This window comes from Gobio gobio (assembly GCF_949357685.1).
Source record: "Gobio gobio genome assembly, chromosome: 19".
Lineage (NCBI taxonomy): Eukaryota > Metazoa > Chordata > Actinopteri > Cypriniformes > Gobionidae > Gobio > Gobio gobio.
Window position 1 is genome coordinate 49,248,872 of NC_137112.1, and position 13,165 is coordinate 49,262,036.

The 13,165-nt window shown below is 35.7% G+C and overlaps 1 protein-coding gene across 1 annotated transcript in view; it reads right to left on the reverse strand.

Annotated features, from left to right (window-relative positions):
• ranbp3a (RAN binding protein 3a) overlaps positions 1 to 12,043 on the reverse strand; it is a gene marked incomplete at its 3' end in the record, with an annotated part of 40,651 nt that extends 28,608 nt beyond the window's left edge. Inside the window, exons 1-6 of the mRNA XM_079845381.1 lie at positions 11,985 to 12,043; positions 9,461 to 9,542; positions 7,112 to 7,167; positions 7,001 to 7,037; positions 3,642 to 3,728; positions 3,461 to 3,532 (exon numbers count right to left, since the gene is read on the reverse strand). Coding sequence (XP_079701507.1) covers positions 3,461 to 3,532; positions 3,642 to 3,728; positions 7,001 to 7,037; positions 7,112 to 7,167; positions 9,461 to 9,476 — 268 coding nt within the window. The 5' untranslated portion in view covers positions 9,477 to 9,542; positions 11,985 to 12,043. The remainder of the gene's footprint in view (positions 1 to 3,460; positions 3,533 to 3,641; positions 3,729 to 7,000; positions 7,038 to 7,111; positions 7,168 to 9,460; positions 9,543 to 11,984) is intronic.
• Positions 12,044 to 13,165: the final 1,122 nt, after the last annotated feature.

The window sequence follows — 13,165 nt, forward strand, 5'->3', positions numbered from 1 at the left end:
CGATTATTTTTCGATGAGTCGATTAATCAATTTTTTGACAAATGCTTTGGTAACACTTTATAATAACTACACGCTATGAAGCATTAGTCAATAGTTAATTATAAAGCATTAATATACATGAATTAGGCTTGCTACGATAGTCGGTGTTGCCGGTGTTACCGGTGTCCAGACTCAACACCGGTTACATCACTTGCCCACCGTGGCACCGCCCACCGTCTTTTTGATTTTTTTATAGTAATAAAATCATTTAGTTCAGTTAGAGAACAGACAATACAAATAAAAACTGAACGATCTGCTTAATAAAGCAGGATCCGACCGTGAGTCTCGGCAGAGGCAGGAGTCATTCATCAGATTTAAGAGTGAGGAGCTGACTGAGATGATCGCGGAAGATTTGGTTTCAAAGCGAAACGTAAAAGCGCCTATTTAAGGGAGTTTGTCATTTGTTTTGTTGTTGTATTTTTCATTAAAAGTAATAGACTAATGAACCCATAATTCAAGCAACCCGCAGCCGAATTGGCGCTAATTCAAAACCGAAAGTTAAATGTGCACGGCCGCACAGAGCGCGCATTGTTTCCTTTCGCCTGGCTTCGCAGTGCGAGCCTCCGCTACGCTGACTGCGCGCATTTATTTTTGCCGCGCGCACCCTCGCGCTCGTGCGGGCGCGTCGAGTATAAACGAGGCTTATAGACTGATCAATGCTTGATCAGTGCCCTGACTACTGAACTAGGGAACTGATTGAGACGCACCCATGGCCTCACAGAGCGCGCATTTACAGACGAGCTGTCATTCACGGTGTGCGCGCACTGTTCAGTTTCAGTTCAGAGCGGTCGTGTGCATGTTACTTTCGGTTAGAATTAGTGATTTAAATGCCTCCGCCGGTGATACCGGTATTACCGGTGTTGTCACACATCAATTAACCGGTGGGAAAATTTCCTCACCGTCACATCCCTAACATGAATAGGCAGTTTATAAATACAGATATAAATGCTTTATTCTTAATTTATAAGCATATATATATATAATGTGTTTAATAATTGTATTTTCATACTTTATAAATGATCAATTTAGCATTTCTAAATTAAGTATTACATTATTTACAAACCAGTTATTTAGGAGTTGTCAGTGGTTCATCAGATCATTTATAAAGTATAAGTAAAGGATTAATAAACCATCTAAACGTACATTTATACATCTTATTATTTAGACATATAGTAATAGTTGCTCAGTGTGTTAAGAAATACTTTATTAACATGTATTCCTACTGTAATTCATGATTAATTCAGGTAGTTATAAAACATTTAGTAGTTGTCAGTTAACTATTTTATTTATATTAATTGATGTATCGGATATTTAAAAAAAAAAACATTAATTTCCAATCCTTTATTCAGAAACAGAAATCTTCAGAAAGTGCACAGGTTGCTACAATAAATCTATAAATCTTTTTTTTTTTTTTTTTTATAAAGAAAAATACTAATCAGACAACTTAACAGGATGTTAGAACTTGTTCTCTACACTACACTCAGACGCACGCACTCACAAGCAAAATGTAATGGGTTTAGTTAAATTGTAATGCATTAAGAATTTCTCTAAAATGTCCAAACCCATTATATACTCCTGGAGAAAACATAACTACTGTATTAACCTATTAATATGAATGATATTAAAGTTTAAACATGCAATACAGACACAGATTTAACCGCTGTGACATATAAACAAATATTATGTAACAATGAAATAAAACTACTCCTCCTAAAGAAGAACACAATGAATGATATGCATTCTTTATAACAACATTCCTTATAGATTAAATAATTAATGTATAATAAATATAATGAATCCTTATTAAAACTAAAGAGGTGATTTTCTCTGTCTTTAGTTGTTTGATTAATATTAAGAGCACAAATGTTAGCAGGTTAATGGACTGCTGTCACTTTAAGACCGAAAATGACAATAGATATTAGTCATAGTTTTTGACATTCAAAGCTGGTTTTGATTTTTTTGTCTGTGTAAAATGTTGTTGATTAAAATATTGTCAACGAAATTAACATAGCAACAGATTGAAAAATGAATGGGCCACAAAAGGCAAGTGGATAAAAAGCTTGCAAACTACACCACCCCTGCTTTACTACTGTTATTAACAAGCTAACGCTAACTTGTCAAGCTGGATAACGAGTAAACGAGCAACAGAAAAGCTACTGTGCTTTAAACATCTCCGCGTCTTATTGAGGGGCATAATAGTCGCGCGACACAATGAATCGATAATGATATTCGTTACCAACTTTTTTAATTATCGAATTTTATCTATTTTATCGATTCGTTGTTGCAGCCCTAGTCTTGTGTGTCAAATACTCTGATCAATTCCCAATGGATAAAATCATTACTGATTATCCTGTTGCACTCATAAATGTCACATTATGAATCTGCGAATGCCATTTCATGTTCACTTGATTTGCTTTAAGTCTGTAGCACATCTCACCAGAGATGTATAAAGTACTAGAGACACATACTTGAGTAAAAGTACAAGTTCCTTATCAAAAAAGTGACTTGAGTAGAAGTTGAAGTGCTCTTTAAGCACCACACTTAAGTAGAAGTACTAAAGTATTCAACATTTTTTGTACTTAAGTATTGCAAGTAGTTTATTTTAAAATGTACTACTCAAGTACTGAAAGTAAAAGTACAAGTATTGAGTTATGTAGTTATTAAAGAAAGTAGTCAAAAGTTTGAACATCATATTGTTTGTATTATTTCAAATGATTAAGCTAAAGGACAATCACAATGTTGGTAGGTAATTTTTCTACATATTGTCATATAAATAACCTGAAAATACTGTAGTTCATTAAGATTAAATCTTACTATAACCACTCTTACTAAAAAAAAATGGGGTAAGCACACTTATATTCTCATTTCAAGAGGTGTTCTGAGTAAATTATTTGTTTGTAACACTTTACAATATGGTTTAATTTGTTAACATTACATTAGTTAATGTATTAGACTAATAACTAACATGAACTAACCATGATCAATACATTTGATACTGTATTTATTAATCTTAGTTAATAAAAATACAGCTCTTCATTGTTTGTATATGTTACTTCACAGTGCACATTAACTATGTAAACAAATAGAGAGCAATTTGAGCGCAAGACGCTCGTGTTGTTTTAAAGACAGTAAATGCGCGCTCCCGGGGCTCTCTCTCGCGCGCGCTCTCTCTCTCATGCGCGGTAATGTGGGTTTGGAATGGAATTATTCGTAACATTTTTATAATTGTAACGAGTAACGGTGCAGCACATAAAAAAAATATCGGAGTAAAAGTATTAAACTCATCGAAAATATGTACTGAAGTAAAAGTGGAAGTAGGAGAAAAAAATAATACTCTAGTAAAGTACAGATACTGCCTTTTAGTACTTAAGTACACTAGTGAAGTAGTTCTACTTCGTTACTATACATCTCTGCATCTCACCGGGTTCTGAGTCGGAGTTTTCTGTTGGTGACTGACAGAAACTGGATGGCATGAAAACATTATTCTTAGAAACTGAAAAAAGGACAAGAAAGTGCGTCAAAGAAACAGGGACGAACAGAAGAAGCCCTTAATGTACCATAAACATCTGTAATTATTTTCCAGGTGTAAATCTCTGGATTACCGGAATGAGTTGGTGGGAAGTGTGTGAATGGTGACGTTCTTCCCCTTTTGGCAGCAGGACTGTACCTGCCATCTTCTTTATCAGAGTCTGGGGCAGAAAAGGAGACCAGAAAAGAAAAAACACTTAGGCATGCATAAATTAATTCCTTCAGGTTCTAATATTAGGAATGTGTGGATGAACTTTATTTTTAATGAAGATCCAGCGTACGTTAGGAAGACATTGAGTGTTTGTTCCTTCATTTAACCGCGGATTCGTTTGTAAACAAGACACAGGTCGAGACTGGATGAGATTAAAACACAATGCTGTGCTTCTATATCGGATCCGACAGGAAGGTGCAACACTTGTGTGAGTAAAACATGTTTTTATGTGTGATATTATTGCACTGTTACAGATCGTTTGATATCTATTCATTATGTCGCGGAAGTTTTGAACATGCTGATTTGTCTGCAGTGAAGTTTTGCTGATGCACGCATTTTGTGAGTCCTGAGAGCGGATCATTCCGGTTGCCGTTTCTCCACATTGGAAGTTTCCAAAACAATTCCCCACATGTACTGAAGGGGGAGCCGAAACTCATTATTATGCAAAACTGTAATCCAATCACAGCAGTGGGCGTTTACTTCCAAGTCTTCAGTGTGACACGCCTAGGGTTGGGTATCGTTTGGGTTTTTTTCGATATTGGTGCCAAACCGATACTTTTAAAACGGTACCGGTCACTAAACGATGCCCGAACCGATACTTAAAAAAAAAAAAGAGCCACAAATCGAGGTGTTTTTTTTTCTTTTTTATTCAAAATATTCACAAACTTGTTAACTATGTCACAAACTATCTGATATTCTGATTTTTTAAATAAGTGTGAGTGAATGTGTGTTAGTTGATCTATAATGCGCGATGGGCGGCGCCATGTTATTTTGTGCCTCAGAGAATCGGATCTGTCGGATTTACATCACGTATATATCCACGTCTCACGAAACACATGAAAGTGAGTGACCGCTGAACTGGGAGAAGAATAGAGTAAACTATATAGTCACTATATAATGTGTAGGGTGATTTCAGGGTGATTGGGACACTTCTTGCCATTGCGATGACTTGGAAAAAGTGTCCCAATCACCTGATATGAATAAAACTCAAATTATAACTATCTGAAAGGATTGTTTTTGCCGCTTCCGTAGACATCAGTGTATATTTTTGCTAGTACTTATGAGCATTTAAATGTCTGAAACATAAAATAAACGTTAACGTGCCATATTGGCACCGGGTTTCGGTACCCAACCCTAGACACGCCCATAAAAACAGAGCGTTCCATGAGAGAGGCTCAAAACCAGGGCAGAAAATAGCCTATTACTTATTCATTATGATATTCGTGAGTGTAAAAACCACGCAAACGTCATAAGTTGAACTCAGACAACTGTATAAAAAAAAAGTAATAAGCAAGTTCATGACCCCTTTAAAATGTATTCTTATAATAATAAAGTTATATGAAATATTTCCACAAACTTTTAAATGGTGGCTGTCATAAAAACTTGCCAAATTTATTCAAACTCGCATTAAATATTGAAGAACATTAAAAATTATAATGGCTATTTAATGTGGTGCATATATTTATCAGAATGCTCCTCTAGAGTTAATGTTTCTAGCTGACTAGCGAGTTTATGGACACTGGATATGGTTTTTCTGAGGTAAATGTGACGTTATGGTTTTACTGGTTGAAACACTGAGCGATCACATGTGACGTGATACGGATTCGGTGAGTTGTACAGTATCTTATAGGGATGCAACAATACAGTTAGTCCACGGTTCAATACACACCTCGGTTTTTACCCATGGTTTTCGGTTCGGTTCGGTTCTGATGGCTTGTCACATAAATTTTTTGTTATTCTATTCTTAGGCGACAGGAACCGCAAGAGGTTAAGGAGAAAAAAGATTTTTTTTTTATTGCAATACTCTTTCTTTATTTTACTTAAAAGAATTGAAAAACCTTACTTAAACTTAAAACTTTACTTAAAAAAAACCCTTGTACACATTCCTAGTGTATTGGATAATATAAAATAAATATATATAAAGATTTACACTGGCAGCTCAGAGCTGTACAGCAGCATTTAAGTATGAGATTGAATGAATAAATGTAAAAATAAAACACTACATAGACTTCACTATAAAATATACATTGATTCTTATTAAAGCTGCTGTATTAGTTCTTCAGTCAAGAGCAGTGAGTGATTTTCTCTTTGTCTTTTGTTGTTGTATTAACATTAAAGGGATATTTCACTCAAAACTGAAAATTATGTAATCGAGAAATGAATACAGGTTTGGAACAATATTAGAGTGAGTAAATAATGACATAATTTTATAGGTGAACTGTCCCTTTAAGGACCGCGTGTTCACTATAGGCTGCGCTGCTGTCAATTAAAGACCTGCACATCTAATATACAGACATACGCGATTTTACTTTCACTTTAGACATAACCGACTGTGTTTATGTTAACCTTGTGTTTATTTGACAGTATTAACGCAGTAAGACGACTACTGAGTCCAGTATTCACGTGTTTGACAGGCGTTTAGTGCGCGCACTCTGAAAAGCGCATGTTAAAACCGCGCACGCGAATGAAGGCTTTAAAACGCATGCAAATAATGAACTTTCGTGATTGTGAATAACTAGTGTTCCGTGAGTATAACTCCACCACTAACGTGTGATGTGAATGTATGTCGCGTTGTTCAGTATTGGGATGGAGGCAAATTATAGAATTTGTAGAAAAATAATTAATTAAATGCGAAACCGGAAAAAACGCAATTCACAAGCGCGTATTGAACCGCGAAGGCCGTACCGAACGGATCAATATTATATTGAGTATTGTGGCATCCCTAGTATCTTATAACACTTTCAGATACTCGTTCATGTGTATTTCGCGCTGTAACTGATATTAAAGCGGAGGAGAAGATGTGTTCATCCGCTTCTCTTGAGCTGAGCGATCTCACGACACAGCGTCAAAACGGTTTTTATGTTTTTGAATTTCATAATAAAATGGATGTAATTTGAAATATGAGGCTTTGTTTCATATCAATAGTAACAAAAGATTATTGTGATTTATTGGATGGGATGCACTACAATGTTCCTTTCATTCATCTGAAAACAGGACTACTCGATTCTTGGGATTTAAAGATTGATATCGGTGCGTAAAAAATGAGAATCGATTAAAATCGAGAAACCAATATTTTTTACCCAGCCCTACTAAAATGTGCTTAATTGGGCCACAACAAACCAACAGACATGCATCATTTTCTCAAAGTCACATATGTTATTTTTCTCCCATCTGATGATATGAAACATGTTCCAAACATTTCTCAGTGAAATTGAGACTCACCTTCTCCATCCTCTGTGCTGGAGCCCTCGGCTGACCTCTGAGGAAAGAGCCAGTGGTTTAAAGCCAGTTTGGACAGGTGAGATGCAGTGAGAACTGAAGTGCTGCTCTTACCTTTTGTGTTTTATCCTTCTGAAACACAAACACTGGAGGAGCAACAGCAGGTTTCTCTGCAAGGAGAAAAAAAACAACATGTGTTAGACATGGCGTGGTAGTTGGTTATACCACAGTATGTATATTTTCCCTTGTTTTACTCTGCTTCTATACTACTTTGAGTTATTATGACTCTTGGGTAACAAAATTTCAAGAGTCTAGTTTAAAATAAGACCAGATTGATGAATATAGACCATAGGGTTTAAGAGCTGCAGACATTCTTATTTGGGTCGTTTTCAGACAATTCTCAAAAATAGGAGCGCAGGTTAAGTAGTTAAGTGTGTCTTTAAAGGGTTAAAGAATGAGTTCACCTCAAAATGAAAATGTCCTGATGATTTCCTCACCTCCATCTCATCCAAGATGTTCATGTGTTTCTCTCTTCAGTGGACTTTTTTTGAGGAAAACATTCCAGGATTTTTCTGCACATAATGGACTTCAATGGGAACCAACAGTTGAAGGTCCAAATCACTGCAGTTTCAGAGGCTCTGACCAATCCCAGACCAGGAATAGAGTCTGATCTAGACAAACCATCGCCACATTTACGACTAAAATAAACATGTATATACCGGTACTTTGACCTCAGATGCTCATCTTGCTCTGCGATGTGCCAAGGATTTCGTAATCACGTCGAAAAGGTCACGCCTAGGGCTGGGTAAAAAATAATCGGTTTCTCGATTTTAATCGATTCTCATTTTTACGCACTGATATTGATTCTTAAATCCCACGAATCGATTAGTCCTGTTTTCAATTGAATGAAAGAAACATTGTAGCACATCCCATCCAATAAATCACAATAATCTTTGAGCTTTGTTACTATTGATATGAAACCATATTTCAAATTACGTCCATTTTATTGTGAAATTCAAAAATATAAATAGCGTTTTGGCGCAGAGTCGTGAGATCGCTCAGCTCAAGAGAAGCGGCAGATCTTCTCCTCCGCTTTAATATCAGTTACAGCGCGAAATACACATGAACGAGCATCTGAAAGTGTTATAAGAGACAGTGCAAATCACCGAATCCGTATCACGTCACATGTGATCGCTCAGTGTTTCAACCACGCCATTATCTGTGATGTTTGATTACTGTAATATTTACTAGTGAATAGTAGGATACTAGTTACTTAAATTGAATTAATAAAAACAACCATTTTTTTTCTTTTTAATTTAATTTCTATGAAAAGATTTCCAACATATGTGTTGTGTATTTTCTGGAAATCAAATGAAGACATAAGACATTACTTTAATTTATCTTTTAATTTAATTCAACTTTTTTTGTCAAGCAAACTGAGCTTTATACGCTTAAAATTAAAACAGAAAAATGTTAATGTATTACTTAAAAAATAAAGTTTAGATCATTATTAATACATTAGTGTTAGTATTATTAATTGAGACGTATCTAAATGTCTACTGTACAACAGTGATGTATTTGTCAAGATAAACTGGACTTTTATTTTGACGGGTTGCTGTGAAGACCTTCGAGTTTCTGTGTTGATGACGGTAGTTTTTCTCAAATTAAACGGTAAAATGCTCATAAAGTGACTCTCAGTGGCTCTGGAGATGACGTTTGTGTGTTCGTGTCCTCATATGAGACGACAGAGATGGAAACACACGACCGTCATAGTGAGTGTGTGTGTGTGTGTGTGTGTGTGGTAAACCGCGCTTCTACGGCATTAATTCGCACAGAGACACGCAGGACTCGTATTTAAATGGTCTTTTTGTGGTTTAATATTCACACACACTCGTCTATTTCACCAGATGCGTTCTCAGGTACCGAAATTTGGTACTGATTGATTTAATGTGAATCGGTACTCGGTACTCTCCTCATTGAAGTCCATTATGTGCAGAAAAATCCTGGAATGATTTCCTCAAAAAACTGAAGAAAGAAACACATGAACATCTGATGAGATGGCGGCGAGATTTTCATTTTGAACTAATTCTTTAATATCTTAGAATGATAAAGCCTCTGTCCTGTCGCATTCTTGTGCTGATCTCTATGAAGACAAGCACACAAATAAGTCAAGATAAATAAACCAAAATAAAGCCCAGACACAGAGATCAGAACAACTCACGAGGGCAATGGACAAAAACCCGTTAGAAACAGATGGAACTGGAAACTGAAAATCCAAAGGAAACATTCCTGGCTAGTGTCTATTTTTATATTCCCATGGATTTGCAGAGATAACCGTCGAGAACAGATCTACTAGTTTCCGAGCGCTGACCCATTTAAAGCCTCGTCCATTATCACTGAATGAATGATTCTGAGTAACCGCAGGAGAGATCATCCCTTCATCCGTTTGCCAATACACCTCACCATTATCATCGGCCATGCTGCGTCTGATCCCTCCTCAGGATGAAGTTAAGCTTGTCTGCTTCCACCCATCAGAGAGAAAACACTAAAGCACACATGAGGCAAAAGCATGAGAGTTCAATTCAATAAAAAAGACATGACAGGAATAAAACAGCATAAACAGAATCAAAATTAAAGCTTACCAACTTACACACAAAAACTGTAAAAGAACAGTCCACCCAAAACTGAACATGACTAAATTTATAAATATATCGCCTATATTCAAACAGCTGAGATATTTTAAACTGTGTACAAATGTCCTATTAAAGTCAGCATGAAAATGAAATTGTGATAAGTCTCGTCTTCCCTATATATTATTCAACAGTAAATATTCAACTATATGACTGATCGGCTCATTTTAATTATCATAAAGTCATGATTAAGAGAGAAAATGTTGAAAATATGATTTTAAAGTCCTCATTATTAGATAAAGTCAAAAATATGACATGCTAAGCCATAATTATAAGATAAAATGTTGAAAAGATGATTTTAAAAGTCCTCATTATTAGATAAAGTCAAAAATATGACATGCTAAGTCATAATTATAAGATCAAATGTTGAAAATAAGATTTAAAAAGTCCTCATTATTAGTTAAAAGTCAAAAATATGACATGCTAAGTCATAATTATGAGATCAAATGTTGAATATATTATTTTGAAAGTTCTCATTATTAGATAAAGTAAAAAATATGACATGCTAAGTCATAATTATAAGATCAAATGTTGAAAATAAGATTTAAAAAGTCCTCATTATTAGTTAAAAGTCAAAAATATGACATGCCAAGTCATAATAAGATAAAATGTTGAAAATATGATTTTAAAAGTCCTTATATTAGATAAAAAGTCAGTAATATGACATGCTAAGTCATAATTATAAGATAAAATGAGGAAAATATGATTTTAAAAGTCCTCATTATTGGATAAAAAGTCATGCTTAGTCATAATTATGAGATAAAAAGCTGAAATTAGATTTTAAAATTCTAAATTAACACACACTAAGACACTTAAGAGATGAAATCAAGCTTATTATTTTTTTAATGCGCTTTTAATTTTTTGATTCACATTTATAATAATAATATTCACATTATTGTTTTCATTTCGTGCAGTATTTTTTTTTTTTACATGCGCTTTTACATTTTAAAAATCAGTTTTTACAGCAGAAATGAATCAATCAAATAGGGTTATGCCCCGCCCCCCGTTACGAATGTGACACACACTAATCCTAGTCACTTCTATAGTTAACCTAAAACCTTTGCAGGGATTGCTCTGTAAATTAAATTGAGAATATAACATCGCCCAACCCTACAATGTAGTGAAACACGTGAACAGCGTCGGCCAATGGTAAGCCGGCGTTCTGGAAGCACTGCATACACGTCACATAACTTCCGCTAAGTGAGGTCAAAATACGAGCCTGGTCATAGATATATACGTAGATGCCTCATTAGCGCTTGCATGGATCAGTAGAATGAAGCATCTACGGTCGATATATCTATGACCACACTCGTATTTTGACCTCACTTAGCGGAAGTTATGGCTGAGCTCAGAGATGATCACGTTCGTCTGATAAGAGGTAAAATAATAGCATAAATACTGCTGGGTTTCTCTCAGAAACTGATGGTTTGGCTAGATCAGACCCTTATTCATCATCTGGTGTCGTTTAAAGCTGCACTGAAACTGTCATTTGGACCTTGAACCGTTTGGAGCCCATTGAAGTCCATTATATGGAGAACAATCCTGGAATGTTTTCATCAAAAAACTTAATTTCTTTTCGACTGCAGAAAGAAAGACATGGACATCTTGGAAGACAAGTTTATCTAAAAGCGAACTAATCCTTTAATGATTTACATTTTGGGGTGAACTGTCCCTTTAATACAGTACTCCGTGTGTGTGTGTGTGTGTGTGTGTGTGTGTGTGTGTGTGTGTGTGTGTGTGTGTGTGTGTGTGTGTGTGTGTTCACTACTCCTTATGTGTCTGCACATTTTGGATGGGTTAAATGCGGAGTATGGCTTACTATACTTGGCCACTAAAATTAATATTCTTGTGTATTTGCTGAACTAGCACCTAAACTCATTGCACACATCACATCTCACTTTCCAGGCTGGAAAAAATGACAATTCCTCTTAACTCAAAGGAAGTTTATATTTAAAACGTGTTGAAAATGGCACATCCACCCCTGCCACAAACTACAAAAAACCCTCAGATTACACGCATTTACAGCGACAACCAGTATAAACTGAAGAAAACAGCAGACATGTACCTGTACAGACAAATATACCTGTAATAAACACACTTCTGCGAGTAAACATTAGTTCTGTCTCTGACTGAGGCGTTTAAATGCGACGATAAAACCGCGTGATTAAACCAGCAACAATAAACAAGCCCTCGGTCTCTCAGCTCCACACGGTCTAAGACATCATAACATGATTGATTATAGTTAATAAACGGGTGTGGAAAAGGTAAAGGGGTATTAAGACACAAACACCTCTTACCCTCATCTGTCACCTCCGCCATCTTACTTCCGCCGTCTGACCATAATCCCCTGCGCTCTGCAGTGACGCAAGCGCGTAGACAGCTCAGTGCTTTCGCGCGCTTTCTGAGGGATATTTTACCACAGAAATTAAAACGCTGTTATTTTATTATCACTCCTCTTTTTGAACATCGAAATTAAATAGTTGTAATTCATGAATGCTTTGGAATACAGACCTAAAGTCTCAGATTAATAACTTCAACGGTTATACACAGATCAGGCATAACATAATGACCCTTTTCACAGACTGTGATGACGCGTTTTAACGGTCATCAATATCGTAAATCCTGCAACGTTGTTTGTATTATCTTTTTTTTTAAAATATATGTACATTTATAACACTAATACTTTGTATTTTATTTATTTTGCATCAAATTACAATAAAAAAGTCACCGCTGCGGTGAGGGTGTTTAGTAATAGCGTCTATGGGAGTGATGGTAAAAATTAACATATTTCTCTCTTTCCACTGCCGTTATCAATCTCACTCTATTTTTTCCCTCTTTTTGAAAGTTGTGAAATCACTACTGTGGCGTTTTTCTTTTGCTATGTGAGCAAATGGGCACAAAAAAAAATATTTAATGTATTCACAGCTATAATATTTTAACCCAACTATGAAGACTTCCGCTCTGAATGTGAAAAGGGTCTATTGTCCTGACCCGTCTCTGATGGCCTCCTCTAGACCCCTGAAGGTGTGCTGTGGTATCTGGCACCAAGATGTTAGCAGCAGATCCTTTAAGTCCTGTAAGTTGCAAGGCGGGCCCTCCATGAATCGGACTTGTTTGTTCAGCACAGGTGAATGAAAGTCTGACGGGTTTAGAACAACATGAGGAATTAATAACAGGATTTACATTTTTGGGTGAATTATCCCTTTAACCAAGTTGTGTGTCAAATTTTAACTTGATAATATCACAAAAGTTAAGTTGCTACAAGGTTTTAAAATACAATAGCCGGTCCGCTAGCGGCACACAGACTAAACTACACACCACATTCACATCTCCGGGATTCTCGTCATAGTTGGGTAAACGTCTGTAGTGGTGAATGAGAGAATACATTAAATATATTTGTAGTATTCTTTGCTCGAATAGCAAAAGTGTGTTTTCACAGCTTTAAAAAAGAGAGATTAAAATATACATACATTTTTTA